Source organism: Populus alba, chromosome 3 (genome assembly GCF_005239225.2).
Source record: "Populus alba chromosome 3, ASM523922v2, whole genome shotgun sequence".
In the NCBI taxonomy this organism is placed as follows: Eukaryota; Viridiplantae; Streptophyta; class Magnoliopsida; order Malpighiales; family Salicaceae; genus Populus; species Populus alba.
Window position 1 is genome coordinate 17,886,208 of NC_133286.1, and position 19,420 is coordinate 17,905,627.

At 33.2% G+C, this 19,420-nt stretch overlaps 1 protein-coding gene and 1 pseudogene across 1 annotated transcript; one reads left to right on the forward strand and one right to left on the reverse strand.

The window, feature by feature from the left end:
- Nucleotides 1-295: 295 nt before the first annotated feature.
- LOC118054366 (uncharacterized) lies at nucleotides 296-4,938 on the reverse strand. The gene is made up of 2 exons (XM_035065920.2): nucleotides 2,044-4,938; nucleotides 296-1,105 (listed from the first exon to the last, which is right to left on the reverse strand). Exons 1-2 carry the CDS (start codon nucleotides 4,670-4,672, stop codon nucleotides 768-770), a joined length of 2,967 nt encoding a protein of 988 aa, XP_034921811.1. The 5' UTR covers nucleotides 4,673-4,938; the 3' UTR covers nucleotides 296-767.
- A 7,162-nt stretch (nucleotides 4,939-12,100) lies between these two features.
- On the forward strand, nucleotides 12,101-15,958 carry LOC118054367 (transcription initiation factor TFIID subunit 11-like; annotated as a pseudogene).
- Nucleotides 15,959-19,420: the final 3,462 nt, after the last annotated feature.

Here is a 19,420-nt window from a genome sequence, read left to right on the forward strand (position 1 = left end):
AACTTATTAATTCTTCTAATTTCATTAATTAAATTAATCCAAATTTTAATTAAATTTTCCAAACTTATTAATTCTTCGTGTATAATCATTTTATATAGTTTAATTATATATATATATAGTTTACACTTCGTGTATAATCATTTTATTGCTTATAAATCTAGGGTCAATGCAAGTTAATTTGAGCATAGTTGGTGCTTAAACTTGCTTTATAATTTCTCCTTCCTCTTTATTTTTATTTATACTCATGCATGATTATATCTCACAGATACAAGGCGTCGTAACCCTTCAAATAATATCTGAGCAATAAAAGCAATACTTCAAATCATCATTGAGGCGGGCATGCATGCCATCCAAATGATGAGATATATATATATATATATATATATATATATATAATAATGAAGCCAGGAATTACAATCTGATAGGTTTGCAGTACGTACATCTTTTCCTATTCATGTTTCCATGCCTAAATAAAGAGACCAAAATCATCCCTCCAAGCTAACTACAGCCTAGCTCTAATCAACCGCATGCACAGTATTAGAGCCAGACATGCTTTTAAGCATCAGCAACCCCATTAAGATGGAAAAAGGGAAAAGAAGAAGAGGCACCATTTATTATTAATATACTATAAATAATAATCTCTGCAAAGATAGCCTGGTTATAATACTGCTTGAGCAGAGTCATCCCCGACATTCACCATTCATAATCAGTGAATCATCTTTGTCTTCTTGTTGTGAAAAACTTGTATCATAATGTGTCTGGTGAAGTCACTCCATGTGAAATGTGTTGGGTTGTTTAGCTTGTGTAAGCATCTGAACAACTTCTCTCATTGTTGGCCTCTCCACACTTTGTTCTTGAACACACAACATTGCCACAAAAAAGACTTGCATCGCTTCAATTAATGGAATATCAGTCAGCCTTTGATCCAGAATCTTAACCACCCCCTCTTTGCTTGACTTGGTCTGTGTCTTTGTCCATTGAACAATGTCTAGCCCTTCTTCTCCGAAATCGCCAACTGGCCTTCTGCCTGTGATTAACTCTAACAGTACCACTCCAAAGCTGTAGACATCGCTTTTTTCATCCACTTTCAAGGTGTATGCGTATTCTGTTACAAGAAATTCCTTAGTCCTAAGCTTCAAAGTAATAGTCTTGAAGAAAGTGTGATAGAATAGAAATGTTTATTTAAAAGAGGGTAACCAATGCCATGCACTACTGTTTGTTTAAGTGAATCTCTGTGACATGCACTGTTGTTTTGCACAGAAAAAGATGTGGTGCTCAACTCATCTCCCAAGGCAAAGCAACTACTTGTGTATGTTAAAAGAGAAAAGGCAGATTGTGCTTTATAACTGTGTTGCATAGACATGTTTCTCTTTTTTGGGGTTTTGGGAAAGTAAAGGTTAGATAGATCCGAATCAGGATCCTCAAGGAGGTTTTGCTTGGAATTTGGATTTATGCTGATTTTGCTGTTGCTCCTAGCTATTTCTGGGTTTGGGTCAAAAAGGGCAAGCTACTTATTGGCAAGAGTGAAGATTGGTTTATGGTTTCCAATACAAAAGCTCACAACACAAATACTAATAGTGTGGGTTAAAGGCTTAAAGCAAGATGAAAAGTAAAAGGGAGAATTTTCATCTGTGTTAGTGGAGCCTTCACCATTCTTGGATTCCACATGGTACTCTGCCTAGCTACTTCGGTCCAAGGAAAAGTACACTAGTTCTTATCGCAGATCTAAAATAAGAACTAACAAAAATGGACAGACTCTCCATGTTTATTTGCCACTCGAACACAGAAATGAGCACCATAATGAGTTTTTTAAAACAATGATTAAACCAGATTATTGGGGGCGTTAATCATGACACCAAGTCAAAGGAAAATGCGAGAGATGCTTTACTTAGTGGCTAAATGAAGAATCTATGTCATGTCAACATGGACTAAAGGTCTCAGGTTCCAAGGGCCAATTCATTTGGCTGAAAATAAAATTACTGTACGTGATCTTCCAGCTGATTTTGTTTTAGGTTATTTTGAAAACATAGGCAAAGGGGGTACCTGGAGCAATATAGCCATAAGAGCCAGCAATTGCAGACATGCATTCTGAGGTTCCAGTATCTCGTAAGAACTTGGCAAGACCAAAATCTGCTACATGAGCCTCAAAATCTGAGTTGAGGAGGATGTTATTGGACTTGACATCCCGGTGGATGATTAGAGGGGAACAGTCATGGTGCAAGTAGCATAGGCCTTTTGCAGCTTCAATAGCAATTTTCAGCCTGGTATCCCACTTGAGAAAACCACCTCTCTTCCCATGTAGAACTTCACCTAGGCTTCCATTGGGCATGTACTCGTATACAAGTAAATTGGACTCTTTATTGGAACAAAATGCCAACAGCCTCACTATATTCCTGTGTCGAATTTGGCCTAATGTTTGCACTTCAGCGGATAGGCCATTATCATGAGACGAGCCTTTGCTTATTCCCAACAACTTCTTGACTGCTACTGGTTCTCCGGAAGCCATTAAACCTCTGTAGACAGTGCCAGCACCACCTCTCCCTATGATGTTGTTCTCCTTGATGCATTCCAATATGTCTTCGTATCCAAATCCCAGCTTCTGGAATGCTGTGAGCTTCCAGGAATTTGAATTTCTTCGGATCTTTCGGGTCTTGATAATTGCCAAAGCCGCAAATACCAAAGAGCATACTAAAAGTCCCAGAGCAAAAAGAAGCTTGAATTTTCCATGGACCTGAGACCTGGAGCTATTTTGGTCGTGGAGTTGTAATGGAGACATGGATGAATAGTTGCATGGGTTTAAGTAAGAACCACAAAGTTGAGGGTTACCGATAAATGATGTGGAGTTGAAGAATGAATACTGTCCAAATTCAGGTATGGAACCAGAGAAGTTGTTGTGAGAAAAATCTGCCGAGGTTAGACTTTTCATTGACCCAATTTCCTTGGGTAGACTTTGGTTCAAATGGTTCCAGGATATATTAAGGTAATTCAATATGTGAATTTGTGTGATATGAACTGGAATCGGGCCTGAGAGTTGGTTCTGACTCAAATCTAAGTAAGTCAAGGTAGGACAATCGCCAATTTCAGAGGGGATATTCCCAGACAAGTTGTTTCTACTCATATCCAATGTAAGGATATTTTTCAACTGACCTATTTGAGGTGGAATTTCCCCTGTGAATCGGTTTCCACTGAGCAGAAGCATCTGCAAGTTGGAGAAATTGCCGATGGATGCAGGAAGCGGCCCGGATAAGTGATTATCTGCAAGATTCATCTGCTCAAGTTTAGATGGTATCTTGCCTGTTTGTTGTGGAACCTGTTCACTCAGATAATTGTTCTGCAGCTCCATGAGTGACAGTTCCGGCAAGTAAAGGAAACCACTTGGAATTGATCCAGTCAGATAATTCTGCCCCAACCGAACTCTCCTGAGGGTGTCACAATGGCCAAGATCATCAGGCAGAGGACCGAACAAAAAGTTGATGCGCAGGATTAGAATCTGCAGCTTCTTTCCTAAGCACAGAGATTTAGGGACTAATCCAGTAAGCTTATTGGTTGACAGATCAAGTTCAATTAATCTGCCATTTTCTCCCAGCTTAGCAGGAATGACTCCGGTGAAATTATTGTGCCAAAGCTTCAGGACTTCCAGCTCAGGTAGCTCCGCAATGAAATGAGGGATCTGCCCATGTAACTTGTTAAGAAACAAATTCAATAAGGTGAGACGATGAAGCCCGGAAAACTCTAGTGGAATATCTCCTGTTAGCGCGTTGTTTGAGAGATCAAGAGATTTGATGCTGCTCAGGTTGCCCAGTTCGGGAGGGATCGGACCGGTGAGCTCATTTGTTTGCAAGAAGAGGGTATCTAACTTGTTGAGGTTTCCCAAGTCAGGCGGTATCAGTCCACGTAAGCTACAATTTGCAAGGTCTAGATGAACCAGATTGATCAGCTTGCCAAACTCAGGTGGGATTCCTCCATCGAACTCATTGTAATACCCCAAGTAGAGCTGCTCAAGATTAGTAAGATTACCAAGCTCGCCAGGTATTAAACCACGCAAATCATTGCCCTTCAATGAGAGATAATTCAGCTGTTGCATGCTTCCATAGCTTGGAGGGATAGTCCCCTGAAAGTAATTCCCGCCAAAATCCAAGTGCTTGAGCTTGGCAAGTTGGGTGACACCTAATGGTAGCGTACCATTGAGATTGTTGTTATAACCATCCAGCACTTGAAGCTCTTTCAACTGAGAAAACTCCCAGTCCAGCTGTCCACTGAACAGATTGTTGGATATGTTGAGGAACTGAAGCCTTGTAAGCCTGTGAATTTCTCGTGGGAACCCATCAGAGAAGCTGTTTCCTTGCAGCGAAAGATTGACAAGGCTTCGAAGCTCAGTGATCGCTGGTGATAGAGTGCCAGAGATGTTTGAATTGGATATATCAATAGCAACCACTGATCTATTCTTGTCGTCGCATTGGATGCCAGTCCAGGAGCAAAGAAGCGAGTAGTTGGACACATTCCAGCTATCAAATGAAGGATCATATGACTCGAAAGATTGTCTGACAGAAACCAGGATTGAAGCTTGCCTTTCGAGATAGATATTATGTGAAGAAAGTGATTGGCTGGGATTGATCAGGGAAAAAAGGAGTAGAGAAGAGAAGAAGGCGAGCTTCACATTAGAAGCAGCCATGCTAGTAGTTTTGGTGGTTTAGAGAGAAAATAAAAATGGGTTCTAGAGAACCGAATATCCTATTTATCAGATTGAGAGAAAAAAATAAAAAAATAAAAAGAAAGTGTCCATCTCATGAAATCTGAAAACTGAGGCTATACAACACAGAGATAGAGGTGTGCGTGTGGCAGAGTGAGGGGGGAGAGGTCTGATGAAACTAAAGGCAAAGTTGCTTGTTGCACATTAACAGCATCCAAGGTCATCTTTCTCTTTGGCTCAGCATTTATTTTGGTTCCATCTTTTGCTTTTAAAAAAAGAAAAGCAAAAGCAAATGTTTGCATAAAGATGTGTAGCAAGCAGGCCGTTTCATCAACCATTATTTGAATCTTCCGTTCCTTTTCAACGCCAACTTACTCATCTGCCCTTGCTTTAACTTTTCTTAGAATAGAATCCATTTGTACACACAGATTTGACGCGATTGAAGATTTAAAGCAGCAAATATATATATATATCAGGAAATATTGTTCGACATGTATAGCTCCCATATACATGCACTCAGCACTTAATTTGTACATTGACTTCAAGCTGAAAGAAGTAGAACACCTACTTGGCAGGAGTAACTTAATTTTATGATGTTTTTACTTGGACATATTTCTAACTTGAAGTCATTTAAACTTATTTTTGCTACAAGTTATTTTTTTTTTTAAAATCAATTCTTAAATTATAATTCAAAGTTAAAAATCATTTTTCATAGATTACACCAAATAATCTCTTAGTTCTCGAACCTTGTTTGAGTTTTCAACTCTTAGTAGGAGTAGTTCTTATCCAGCTTGGAACCAATAATCTAGTGTTATTATGTCAACTTTCTGCTCCTTGTTTGCCATATCCATGGCTTTCATCACCCTGCAAAGATAAAGAATTGTAAACAAAAAATGGCATTAATTACACCAAGTTGACAAACTATTGATCGTAATTATCAATAATGGGTGGTATGATGAAGCATCTTCTTAGTTAGCTATAGCCTACGCTAGCTAGTGTTTCTTTACCACCACTTAATTGCCAACTACAAGAACGCATCTAAAGTTTTATTTTAATGATCAAGGCCTGATGACGAAGAACTAGCAGAGATAAAGCCCAGCAGCGTTGCTCATAGTTGATATATAGTAATTTTTTTTGCCTCTTCTATCACCCTAGCACACCTATATAAGATTTCGTCAGGTTTTAGTTTACTCAATCACAAGCTTCGGATTGCGAGAAGAAAATGTCTATATATACATATATATATGCAAACACATGAACAATATTCTTCCATCGCTGATGATTCAGGCTTGCTAATGCTGCTGACTCCGTTAATCATTAGTTGGAACAGTGCATGGAAGCTAACTTTGTTCTCCACTTTTCCTCGAGAGGGGGCGCCGAACCAATGCTTGATTGCTCATTCCTTTTCTTTGCAAGCAAGGGAAGTATTTGGTACAGTCATGGATTCTTATCAAGTATTTAGGACGCTAGCTGCCATTAAACATAGTGCCTTTCCGTTCAATGAAATTAATCCGATTAATATTAATTCTATATCCCATGCTCCAGAGTACTATGACTATATGGAATAATGTAAATATCAACTTAGGGCACGAAGATAAATCTTCAAACTTGGTTTCTTTCGAGGTGGATGTGTGAACAAATATTGGTGATCTCTTTCGTTAGCATGTTGCTTGCATAGGAAAAAGTACGTAGTGGGCACTGCCCCTTCCCTCACTTTAGACCGCAGCATATAACAAAGTGAAAGCAACTTCATGCGTTGATTGATTTTAGAGATTCATCACTCTTTTAAGCTCTCTCTCTCTCTCTCTCTAGTGGGGGCCCTGCTGGAATCTACACTTACTTGGTCAATCAGTTATTTGGACTGTTTCTAAAGCCAGCATTAATTTTAAAAAGTACATCCATGCATGTGGATTGGTGATCACAATGGCTATACGGTCGGCTTTTTTATATTTGTATCTTATTTATCAATAAACTATACCTAAATATTCCTATTTTATTCATCGAATAACCATATAAATATCATTGTAAAAACTATCATTTATTATTACAAAAATAAAAATAGTAATTATTATATATATATATATATATATTAAATGATAAGATTATAGATGTTATGCATATATGCATATATTATATCAATATTAAGATACGAATTGATTCTAGTTTTGAACCAAATTTAAAAATATTTATATATTATTTATTATTCTTTAAATAAGATAATTGTTGGGTTTGGATTAAATTGTCATTCATAAGATTGTGGTGGTCAAGCAAAATAAACTAACTATATTAGAGAATAATATAAATCATATCTTGGAACCTCACCTAACAGTTTAAATTATTGGGTTGAAATGATTATTTGATATGGTATCAGAGTTTTAATGACCAATGATCACGAGTTTAAATCTCATAATCTTTAATTATTTAATAAAAATTAAGTATAGGATAATATAGGTCTATACAAGTTTCAAGTCCAAAAAACTTTTACTCGAAGGGATATATTAAAAAATAATATAAATCACTATTAGATTCATAACTTATTAACACAATTCTTGTAGTATCACAAATTATTAAATAATCCCTTATGTAATAATGATCTTTTTTAATTAGATTTTTTTTTTTATAAAAAATAGAAATGAATTGAGAAACAACATAATATTTACAAAATTACCAAATTATAACTGCATTTAAAGATATAAGGATTTAAAATACACTTTTTGAAACTGAGAGCTAATAATTAGTTTTGATAATATGTGACCAAAAGTTATAATTAACTCGAGCGAAAAAATCATGAGGTCATTGCTAGAAAATTGAAAACTAATGATAGAATATTTGATCACAAAATCCATAAATTTCATCACAAATAATCTCTTGCAATGGAATTTGTGATTGAATATTTCCATCACAGTAGCCTTTGTCGCTAAATATATAGTTTGTGATTGATCTGCACCAGAAACTTTGTTGCTAATTTTCATCGCAAATGAGATTAATAAAAACATTAAAAATGGTCGAGAAAATCAAATTTTGAATTTCAAATATTGAAATTCTAGCAAAAATAAATAAAATAGTAATTTATTTATTTCATTGATTATATAATAAAATTTTAAAAATACATCATAATAAATTTAAGTAGTTAAACATAAATATCAAATTAAATGCAATTAATTTCAAGACTACAATCATTATCCCATCATAAAAAACCACAATATTGTATAACGAAAAAAAACTTAACTCTCTACAACTACCACGCCGCTACCATCACAATCACCATAGATAAAAAAACAACATCAAAACCAATATCTTGTAAAAAAAAATAGTAATTATGTAATTTGGTATCTAATTACTCATCGTAACTTTATAACTTTACCCGACAAGATTCACAAATTTGTAATAAACTTTAATTTTATTTATCATCATCATTCAATCTAAAATAACACAACTTATCTAATTAATTAGTATAATTACTCATCATACATTAAATAAAAAACACCTGCAAAATTATGTAAAAAAATAAAATTGAACAAACTAATTCTAGGGAGACAAGGGAAAAAAAATATAAATATTAAAGAAAATATATAGTTGATGGAGAAACACGTTCTGATGAAGGGGAGTTGTTGCTGAACATGGGAGGTCGTTGACGGTGACTTGGTGGTCCTTTTAAAGATGGTGACCTGAGAGGATAAGATCAGATAAAAAGGATTTTTTATATGAGAAAGGAGAGGAGAAAAGAGAAAGAAATATTGATGTTGAGAACGTAGGAGCTGCCTGGATATAAATAAAACTTTGTGATGGAATTGCGACATAAAATTACAAGGGGGGAATCCCAATTCCATAATTTTTTTATAAAATTGGTGGCAAAATCGCGATACAAAACTAGAAATGAAAAAACAAATGAGGAAAACGAAAATTTAACTTGCTAGATGCTACGGAGGCACGAGGCTCATAATTGGAATTCAAATTCTAAGTATCAATCTAAAAGTTTAGTTTCTTAATTAATAGGTGTATATATTTTAAAATTCTAGGTGCTACAAGTAGAGAAAACAAAATATTGGGAAACCCTAATCTAGAAACCAATGGAGATTTTAGGTTGGTGAAAGAAGCGAAGCCCTGGATGTTTTGAAAGAAAAAGGAAAATAATACATATAGCTAGCTAGGTGCTACGGAGGCACGAGGCTCATAATTGAAATTCATGAGTTGAGTTTATCTGAACAGAAGACAATAGCTATAATTATAATGGACCAGGAAGCTACCATTATATATATATATATTAAAGCATATTAAAAAGAAGCTGGAAAAATAATAATAAATTACGATCATTCAACTTCCTCAGCAAAGAACTTTAATCTCCGAGCCCACATTTTGGCTGCTTGTTTCCATCCTTCAATACATACTGATGGTGCTGGTTTCATCATCAATGGAATCTTCCCACTCCCCGGTCCCTTTTGGCCGTAGAGAGACCATTCCTTCACTGAGAAAAGTTACAATTATTTGACTCGGTATTGTCTTTGATTTTGCACGATAATTATTGTACTTTTAATTAATTAAAACAATTTTCTTTGCTAAGAAACATTTGTGGAGAAACAATCATGTCCGATTCCTTGTTACTGTAATAATTATGTGATTGGTGGTGTTGCAATTATTATTATCAATCGTTGCAATCAATTGGCTATATATGTGCGTGTGTGGGCAGCCGTGCTGCCTCGTATTCGTAATTATTTCTTTCTTTCTTTTTTGACAAAGATATGTTTTTTATTAAATTGAAATCAAGAAAGGCTTGTACGTCTAGATTTGAGATCCATCTATAGAAGAATCTCTGTATAAAGCATAAAATGAGCTAGCATATCACTATAATTAAATACGTTCAAATAAAGCATTCAATAAAAGTTTTATGACAAAAACTATAGTACATTGATTTTTTCTCTCTCAATATTTGAAGGGAAAAGACAGCATATTTATGTTTTTTTTTTTTCACTTGATCATGACTTTCCAACTCGTTCTAACACCTTCTCTTCAAAGTGAGTTGTTCATACGAGAGACTTCCGATCCTGTTCTAATTTCTCAATCAGATGTGTTTTTCAAGATCAAATCCCCTCGTGTTGGAAGGGATGGATTTATGGGAATATTATTGTTAGAAACTATATAATATAAATTATGTTTTAGAATTTTACCTAACCGAGATAGTTTTTTTATATTAATAATGAAAAGTTCGAATTCTACTGGCTGAAAAATAAAGTATTTAGCCAAATCTTTTGGATTGTATCATATGTGACAGGCACAGAACACGGCAAATTAACGCACAATTCCCATCCAACTAATCAACGTCCATCGTCACTTCTCAGCTTCAAATATCAATGCGAAGAACGTAATCAAGTTTTACATGGTTACGCACATTTAATTATTGTTGCTATTTGTCAGTAGTTTGACGCTTGGTTGTTCTGTAAAGAATGGTAGCTATTGAGACACGCATCTGCATGATCCTAAAATATCTTTCTTTTAGATGATCCTTTTAGTGGCATTGCATCACCAGATAGAAGCTGCTATTAGCTTGCTTCTATATATATATATATATATATATATATATATATATATATGAAAGTGGCTTTATCGATTATCATCTCCTTGTCTGTATATAGAAGCCAATGATCTACGTTCAAAGTGCATGGCGAATTCTGGTTGATATCTTGAGGATTTTACCGTGGGGTACCTAACTGAGTTATCTGCTTGTATAGTGTGTAATGGCTTCTAGCTAACATTTTGAGAGGTCAATGGTTAAGCATGATATGATATTATGTAAAAACAATTAATTCAACCAAAAAATTTAAATTTTTAGGTGAGTGTCTGTACTCCTCTGGTAGTGATCTTTTCAAACGTGAAGCCCATTTGACATGACTTTGCCATTATTGTTTATTGGTTCTTTTTCTTGACATGATCATGCACGATGCATGGTAGTTTTCAAAGAGATAGTATAGGACAGGAGGAGATACAGAATTTGTGTCGATGTCTTGTTGTTTTCCCTGGGTTCTTCTACAACTTTACCAAAAGTTTGGGGTTGATAAATTAAATGCATGAACTCCTTATAGTATCAAGTTTGTTTGATTCCATTCAATGGGTGTTCGATGTGATTCCATGTTTTGACAGAGGAGACCTGAATATCGTTCAGTGCGTTCTAATTTTCCTCCCCTACCAAGAGAGTATTTTGATCGAAAAATTGCCGACGAATTTTACCAATAAAAATATTTTATCGGTATCTATTAAGGAAATTACAATGAAAAAAAATAAAAAAATAACATGCTATTTTTACCAACAGAATAAATTCCGTCAGTAAAATCATTGGTAAACTGGGAACACAATTCATCATGTCAATTACAAAGGGAAACACCAATGAAAACTTCCATCGGTATTTTACAAAGAGTTCTAGAACCATTTATTTTTCAATTACACTGTTAATTATTATTCTTTACAGACAAAATCACTGACATGTTGAAAAGCCATCAGTGTTATTTGATGGTTTTTTTGAAAATTTTAGCTTAAATTAAATATTACAAACAGAATCACCAACAAATTAAAAAGTCGTCGGTGATATTTGACTGTTTTTGAAATTTTTTGATTAAATTTAAAATTAAAATTAAATATTATAAATATATAAATATAAATATTTAATTATTCATCAGTAAAATCCTAATAAAAAGCCTAAAATCCTAATTGAAAAGGAGATTTTTTAATCCCATAAAAAAACATCATTTTCGAAGAAAAAATTTGGAGGCCTGATTGAAAAAGGAGAGGACTAAAGAGATTATAGGTCACCGTTGGTTTGGGCTGAAGTGAGAGGCGAATGCTACTGGGTTTTGATCATGGGTTTCTATGGTGTAGATGATGGTAGTTTTCTAGAGTGGGAAAAGGGACCTATAATCTAGATAAAATGTGTGTTGGTGGATTTCGGGTCTGTGATGATGCTTCTGTAGCTGTTGGATTATGGTGTGATTTTGGGAACTGGTTTTTTATGGCTTTTGGATTTGTGTTTTCATTTGCTACTTACGTCGTAATTTCAGTCTTTACAGTTGAAAATTTGTCATTTTATGTTTTCTGTTAGTTGTTTTAGTTTTATAATTTAAATCATAAATTTAAAGTTATTTTTTATATTTTTTTAATCTTATTTAACTATTAAAAATGTAAAATTATAATTAATAATTTATTTTTTATTTTGTGTAAAGTTATCCCGATCTTAATTTAGATTGTGAATTTAATTTAAGATTTTTAAGATATTTTAAAATTTTATTTTTTAATATTGAATTAATTAAAAAATAAATTCTATAATTTATTTTAATTTAAAAAAAAATATCATATTTTTATAATTTAAGTTATAAATTTAATATTTTAATCTGAATTAATTTAAATTAATCTAATATATTATTATAATATTAAAAATATATGTTATTTTAAAATATTTTGAATTTAAATTATATTTTTATTGATTATTTATTTATTTATTTAATATAAATTCAAAGGAGGAGAGAAAGGGAAAACAAAGTGAGGGCGTGGCTCAGAGAGATCCGTGTTTTGATCTTCTAGTGTGGTTTACTAGCTATCCAATTATTTAATAATCCATTAATCAAGCACTTACTCTTCTTTCTCATTTTATTTTATTTTATTTTAAATCCAACTCTCCTCTTCTTCTTTAGGTTCTTTTCAGTAATCTCGGCGCGAAATTTTATCGTCAGTTTTTTTGCGCTCAAGGTGTTCGACAAAATGCTCAGGGCTTACCTTGATGTACTAACAGGGCAATGAAGCACTCAAAGGATCCATTCGAGGTATGTGGAGCAAGAAGAATCACTATCAGAATCCCCAATTGCCCAGGATGATTATGACACTCAAACTTCTAATGTTGCTGCTAACTCCTGCTGATTCTCAGGTTGCTGTTGCTGTTGCTGTTTCTGTTGCTCAAGATGATGATGACCTTGGTGGAGGAGGCAGCGATTTTGTCCACTCCTCTGACAATCCATCTACTGCAAGGCCTATGCTGGGCTCTGCAAGAAGGGAAAGAATAAACAAGATGAGGAGGAAGAGGAAGATAACATGGATGTTGAGCTTTGGAAGTTGGCTTCTACTGCTGATCCAGATAAAATGGCCAACATGCAGTAAGTAAAGCTTTTTAGATTCATAATTTATCCTCTGTCGGCTTTAATGTGTTTGAATGTGTATTATGGGTAGACTAGCTGAGAAATAAAGAATAGTGTTTAGGAATTTTCTGTTGTATGTGTTGGTCGTAAATGAGTTATCTCTTAAGGCTTTGTTTGAAGGCACTCTTTTAATGGAGCTGATCTATTTCTAAGATGTTAGAGATAAGGAAATCGATCAAAAGGTTAGCAGGGGTGCACTGCTTGGCTTTTCTTTTAGCGCTTTCTGGGCAGGCTTGTTTCTGTTGACATTGTGATGGTATTGAAGAATTGAGAATAGCATGCCTGCAATAGTTCAGAGGCTAAGCAGTTGTGTTCGGAGTGCATTACGTGGTAGAAGAGGCATGTTTTGGCTGTTGATACGAGGAAGTAAATAGTCTGGTGCATAGGCTCAAGATGGTTTTGTTGAATGTTGAGTGTCTAAAGTCTCTGTTTTATCAGCCATCAGTTCCAGCTAGACTCATATTGCCTATAAATTTTAAATATTTTAGCTTCAGCCCTTGTGCATGCTTCTCGCAAAGATTATCATCTACAAACAAAAGCCTCATCCTTTAGACCTTCAAGCTTTAAGTATTTTTATGATCCTCTCTGTAAGAAAGCTTGGGATTACAAAAGGCTCATTTTCGCATGACATGATAGCCAGTTGCAATAGTTGTCTCAGTTACTTTTCTAGATGCTTGTTCCCAGATGACATGGGTTGGTTGTTAATTTCAGTTATTTCATCTTTTAATTATTCTATAGAGGAATTTGAGGTGGTTAAATGCTTTAGTTGAGATTTTTACAGCAACAATGATGCTTGATGCATTACTGAATTCAAACTCGATAATAATGCAGCTATAGAAGAATGTTAGTGGTTGATTTTGTAGGATCATTTTGTAAATTTTATTGGTTTTGTGGTAACAAGAATCTTGACTTCTTCAAAAAATAGAGAAGAAGAGAATGATTGATTTCACAAAAGAGAGATGTATGTTTTCATGTGGTACTACTAGAAATGTTCTTATGTGTTCCTAGATTGGCCATGGGAGGAGCAAGATTGGATGGTCCCCCTTTAGGCATTATTCCCAGATTGCTAGCACACTAAATTTTGTATCTTAAGTTGCATGAGATGGTAATAAGAGTGGATGTCCTAGTTCAAATCCTGTGGTAATTGCATTAATTTGAAAGGTAGGTTACTGACTTGCTGTGTTGCTATGGTAATTGCACCTATTTTAAATGTAGTTATTCTAGTTCAAATCCCATCATTGTAAAATGAAGTTTAATAGAACAGAACAACAATAAGAGAAGTGAAACATCAATTTGACGTCATGTTCTTGAAACATCTGAAAATCAAAATAGAATGTTTGATATAAAGCCTGCTAATTATTTATTCATGACAGTCAGCCAAATAAAAAAAAAAAAGAATTTGGTGTTGCCGAGAGTCAAGCCATTATCCAAATTCCAAATGGATGATATAAAATATCAAAAGGTACCACTTTTTGAATTGGAAAAAAAAATGATCTTAAAGCTATTGGTTGTTTCCTTTCCTCAGGTTGTTATTTCTTGAAAATTATGAATGATGGTAAAATATTAGGGATGCAATAAGAAATCGACTTTGTGTGGAGTTCTAGGAAACACAAAAGGAACTACTTCAAATGCCTATTGCCACCTTTTCCACCTCATTTAATAATTTATAAAAAGAAGGCATTTCTTTGAGCTATTGCTCTTCGTTTCTTTATTCAGGACTATTTTAGCTCAGTTTACTGAAGAACAGATGAATAGGTATGAATCATTCCGTAGATCTGCACTGCAAAAGACTAATATGAAAAAGGTATGTTTTCCTATTGGTTGCATCCATCCCTCTTTTTCTCATACCATTTCTTTTGTTTTATGCCTTTTCCTTGGAATTTATTTTTTTGATTTGGCACATGGTGGTCTTTTCTTCTCACCTACCTCCTGTTGGCTGATACATGCAAGATGAATATTGTCTCTGTCATGGGGAATAAGTTGCTAGAAGATCCTTTGGGCATACACCCTAGTTGCTGCATTTGTTAATTACATCCACTCAGCCTTCTTGAGAGGCATCATTCATGCCATTATTTTTTGCACAAGTTGATTCTGCTACATTTGTTAATTACTTCCACTCAGCCTTCTTGAGAGGCATCATTCATGCCATTATTTTTTGCACAAGTTGATTCTGCTACATTTGTTAATTACTTCCACTCAGCCTTCTTGAGATGCATCATTCATGTCATTAATTTGTGCGCAAGTTGATACTTTATTCTTTGATGTTAGCCTGAAATCTTTACTTTTCTCTCATGGTGGGAATGCAGTTGTTGGTGAGCACTGGAAGCCAGAAAACGTATTCACCGATGACGATTGTGGTTTGTGGTATTGCAAAAATGTTTGTTGGTGAACTTGTTGAAACAGGTATGCATAGTCAATGTTTTCTTTAAATTTCTTTTGCAGAATAGAAATGCTTGTCACTCATTTCTATAAGAAAGGAAGAAAGTGGTGTTTCTATGGCCAGGCCATTCTACAAGTAACGTGATGACTGGCCTGTGGCAAACACTTTGAAGTTACCCCTTTTTTTTAACTGCATGATGCTATGCTTGACTAGACTGGACTGAAGTTCGTATATAGGTACTTGAATAACTCTGCCTTGTTTGTGTTTATTTTATATGGCTTACAGCTAGATTTGTAATGAAGGAGAGGAAGGAATCGGGGCCAACCAGGCCTTGCCACAGTAGAGAAAGCATATAGAAGACTGAAGCTTGAAGGCAAAGTACCGAAGAGATCAGTTACCAAGGCTCTTTCGGTAGATGGAACCCAGGCGCATATTTGGTAGTTGCTTACTCGAGGTTTCTGAAATCGAACTGTTTACACGTTACACGTTACTTAATCTTGCATGCTAATCTTGTTTTTATGCATTTGTATATAACCAACTGGTAGTTATATACAAACTGGTTACAATGTGATGCATATTGATCAAGTAGCCTTAAGTTTACTGGTGGAAATGGTAGAGTTTGAAGAATTGTTAGTGTCATCTGCTACTCTGAAATCATGTGTCATCTACAGCTTTAAAATAAAAAAAACAAGTAGTCGAGGCAATTTTTAAAAAGTTATTTTAAATTTTGAATTCTAAAAAAAATCAATATAGGATTCCTTGTCAATAGCAGCATAATGGAGCTTTTTAACCTATCTAGGGAGAGAGTTCGATAGTCTCAGAGCAGACCTATAAATAATTTAGCCAAGTTTATATTGGATGCTTAATACTTAATAGTGAGGTAATTTGAGTTTCACTTGATTACTCTAACTAGTGTACTTTTTTTCCCATTTAATAAGTTGTTGTTTTTCTCTATGTTTATTGAAAAATAATAATTACAATATCAAACGGGACCTTATAATAATAAAAAAAAAAAATATATATATATAGTACTTAGTATTGTATCATTTTTTCGTTGAGAATATGTTACATTCGTTTTTTTATAACACATGCATGGTTCCATATCCATTGACAATGAATCATTCCTTGCTATCAATTGCCTTTATCAATTTCTTTTGATAGTTCAACTCGTATGTACAAATTTCATGGACTACAACAACTTTGCTTTGAAGAAATTAGACAAAATATCACGAGCACTAACATTTCTAGTCTAATATGTATATTTATGCACTAAAATGATATTTAAATAGAAAACTATAATAAAATAAAATAAACAAAGATAAACTCTAGAGTTGCAAAATAATACATATATATATATATATAATCAATAAGTCATCAACTATTGTCAGTCGTCGAGGAAATATTTAGAAAAAACTATCACGAAAATGTATAATGCTAATTAAATGCTCGACCACGTTTGATAATGCCTCGTTGGATGCTTGTTTGACAACTCCGATTTGAAGGAGGACATTATTTGATAATTACTGAGTATGTTCTTAGTAACGTGGCTGAAATTGATGTTTTTTTAATTAATGATTTTGACATCCTTGTATAAAAAACATTAAGAAATATTTTGAAAAACATTAAATTGTTTATTTAAAAAAAAAAAACATTTCAAAAAACACCTAACTGTAAAGCCGAACAATGTATGTCGGCCTAACATTGTGAGAGTCCGGCAAAAATGCCAAACCAGAATTCACAAAATGCCAGAGATCGGATTCGCATGTATTGTATGGGAGAAGAAGGTGTTAGGCACTCCCCCCCTAGGCCCTAGCCCAGCCTCCACTAATATCCACGGCTATATACAAAAAGACCATTTCAATAAACCCATTTCACAAACAATATACAGTAAATTCATTAAATTAAAGAGATTTAATATAATAGTCCACCGGTCGGATCGTCATCACAATCACACGAGCTAATTCATAAAAAAAAAAAAAAAAAGACTGCGGATGGGTGATGAGCTGGTTTTGGTAGTGTTTAGAAATGTAATAATAATTATTTTTTAAAGTAATTTTTATTTATAAATATATTAAAATAATGTTTTATTATTATTTTAAAATTATTTTTGATATTACCATATCAAAACGATTTAAAAATATAAAAAAAATTAATCTTAAACAAAAATCATGAAATATAAATTACACTACAGCCTCAAAAAACCTCATTATTAAGCAAGGGTAATTATAAACACCAGATAAATCCCTATTAACTAACCCTGATAATGAAGAATGCATCAAATCATATGATAATATGCAAGTTTAAAGCTCAATATTCGAGTAAAGCTAGGTCAAAGATTAAGAAGTGCCGATTTTTCAAGAAAAAAATGCATGAATGTGTTGATACACTTTGAATGTGTTGAATGGATAATTCTATTCCAAGATATGAATATAAATTAAAATACACAGATTAAATCTTCAAGTTTTGGTGGTCATATTGATAACAATATTTTTTATATAAAATCACAGCCTCCCTAAAACGACTTTTCTCCTACCGATTTTTAACTTCATAAGTATTGAATTTTCGTGCAATTTAGGACTTGTGTGTATTGACGTGTCTATTTATGTATATTTTAATTAATTTTAAAGGTTTTAAAATTAAAAATCATATAAATCTCTAATAATTCTAAGAGTTATGAAACTCAAACTATTATTTTGATAAGTTATGCTTTTACAAGTTATGCTTTTACAATTAATTTCCAACTAGGATGATTAATTAATATATATATATATAGCGCCAGAAAGGAGGCTTGTCCAACATATGCTTTGAGAAAAAAATTTACTTTAAATGTAACACGTGTAAATGTGCATTTATAAAATAAAAATTTAATAACTTTAAAGTATTTAAGTTAATTGGTCAGGTTCTGAATTTACTCTTTAAAAATAATTAATTTGAATCTCACAAGCCTCAAGGCTATTATAAACTTACATAGTCATTAACTTTAGAGCTCATGGGGTTAGTTAAAGTACATACAAACTAGTCTAGATATTCATGTTAATTAAAAAAAAATTGAAAATATATTAATATATATGTGTGTGTGTGTTTTTTATCATTAATATACCAAATTTATATATACAAAAAAAAATATTAATTTAATATTTCTTTAAATAAAAAAATAATTAAAAAAACACTTCAATAAGTTGAAATTCAAAAACAAACGGTTCGATGCCACGATCTTTTGCCAAGGAATACAGAACGAGTGCTTAATTGTTTGACGCGTATGCATAATTTGAGAAATCCAAAATTACAAGTGAAAAAAACCTTAACAAACAAAAAATAGACACCTTAACAAGTCCTGGCCAAAATTATTATAGGGGCTAACTTTAGAGTTGTGCCTCAAGTACAAGAAACACATGGAGTTCAAGAAGAGTTGTATTGTTGAATTGGCCTCGGATCCTGAGCGGGCAGCAAACAGAAGAATCAACGGTTAAAATAGCATACTTAGAAAATCATTGGCTAACCGCGAGTCGGATTTAAAAAAAAAAAATCCAAATAGGCAAATATTATTCATGTATTTTCTAGTAAAAAAAATTAATCATAAATTTAAAATATAATATATATTAGATGAATTTTTTTCAATATTAATACGATGATATATTAAAAAACATTTAAAAAAATATTAAGACAATGACATACCAGGTCAACATGAGTTAAACATATTAGATCTACAATCTAGGTTATAAGACCATGATAACCTTATATAAAGCAAATCAAAATAGATCATTAGAGTCAATTCTTAATAAATTTAGTGTTGAGGGATAAAATTAAAAACAATTTATTAAATTTTAAAAAAAGAAGAAAAAACCATTTGAATAAACCTGGGTTAACCTACTAAACCCGCAACTTGGATCATAAAATCAAGATAAATCCATAGATTAAATAAAAAAAAAAGTTATGAAACTCAATTCACAACCAACTCAACATTGAAGGATGAAATGAAAAGAATATATTAATTAAAAAACAAAAAAAAAACTCAAGTCGACTCGAACTAACTTGTTAAACTCTTAATCTAAGTTATGAGATTGAGATAGTATCATAAAAAGAAAATAAAAAATTTAAGAAGCTCCATTTCCAACAGATCTAGTGTTAGCAGTTGAAAATAGAGAAAAAATCTATAAGACCAGGATAAATCCACGA

Bases quoted from the DNA above. Each gene is read 5' to 3' on its own strand.
- LOC118054366 (XM_035065920.2), bottom strand. From the start codon at position 4,672: ATGGCTGCTTCTAATGTGAAGCTCGCCTTCTTCTCTTCTCTACTCCTT. The intron at 1,106-2,043 runs GTACCCCCTTTG...TTCTTGTAACAG, and splicing joins TTATGGCTATATTGCTCCAG to AATACGCATACACCTTGAAA.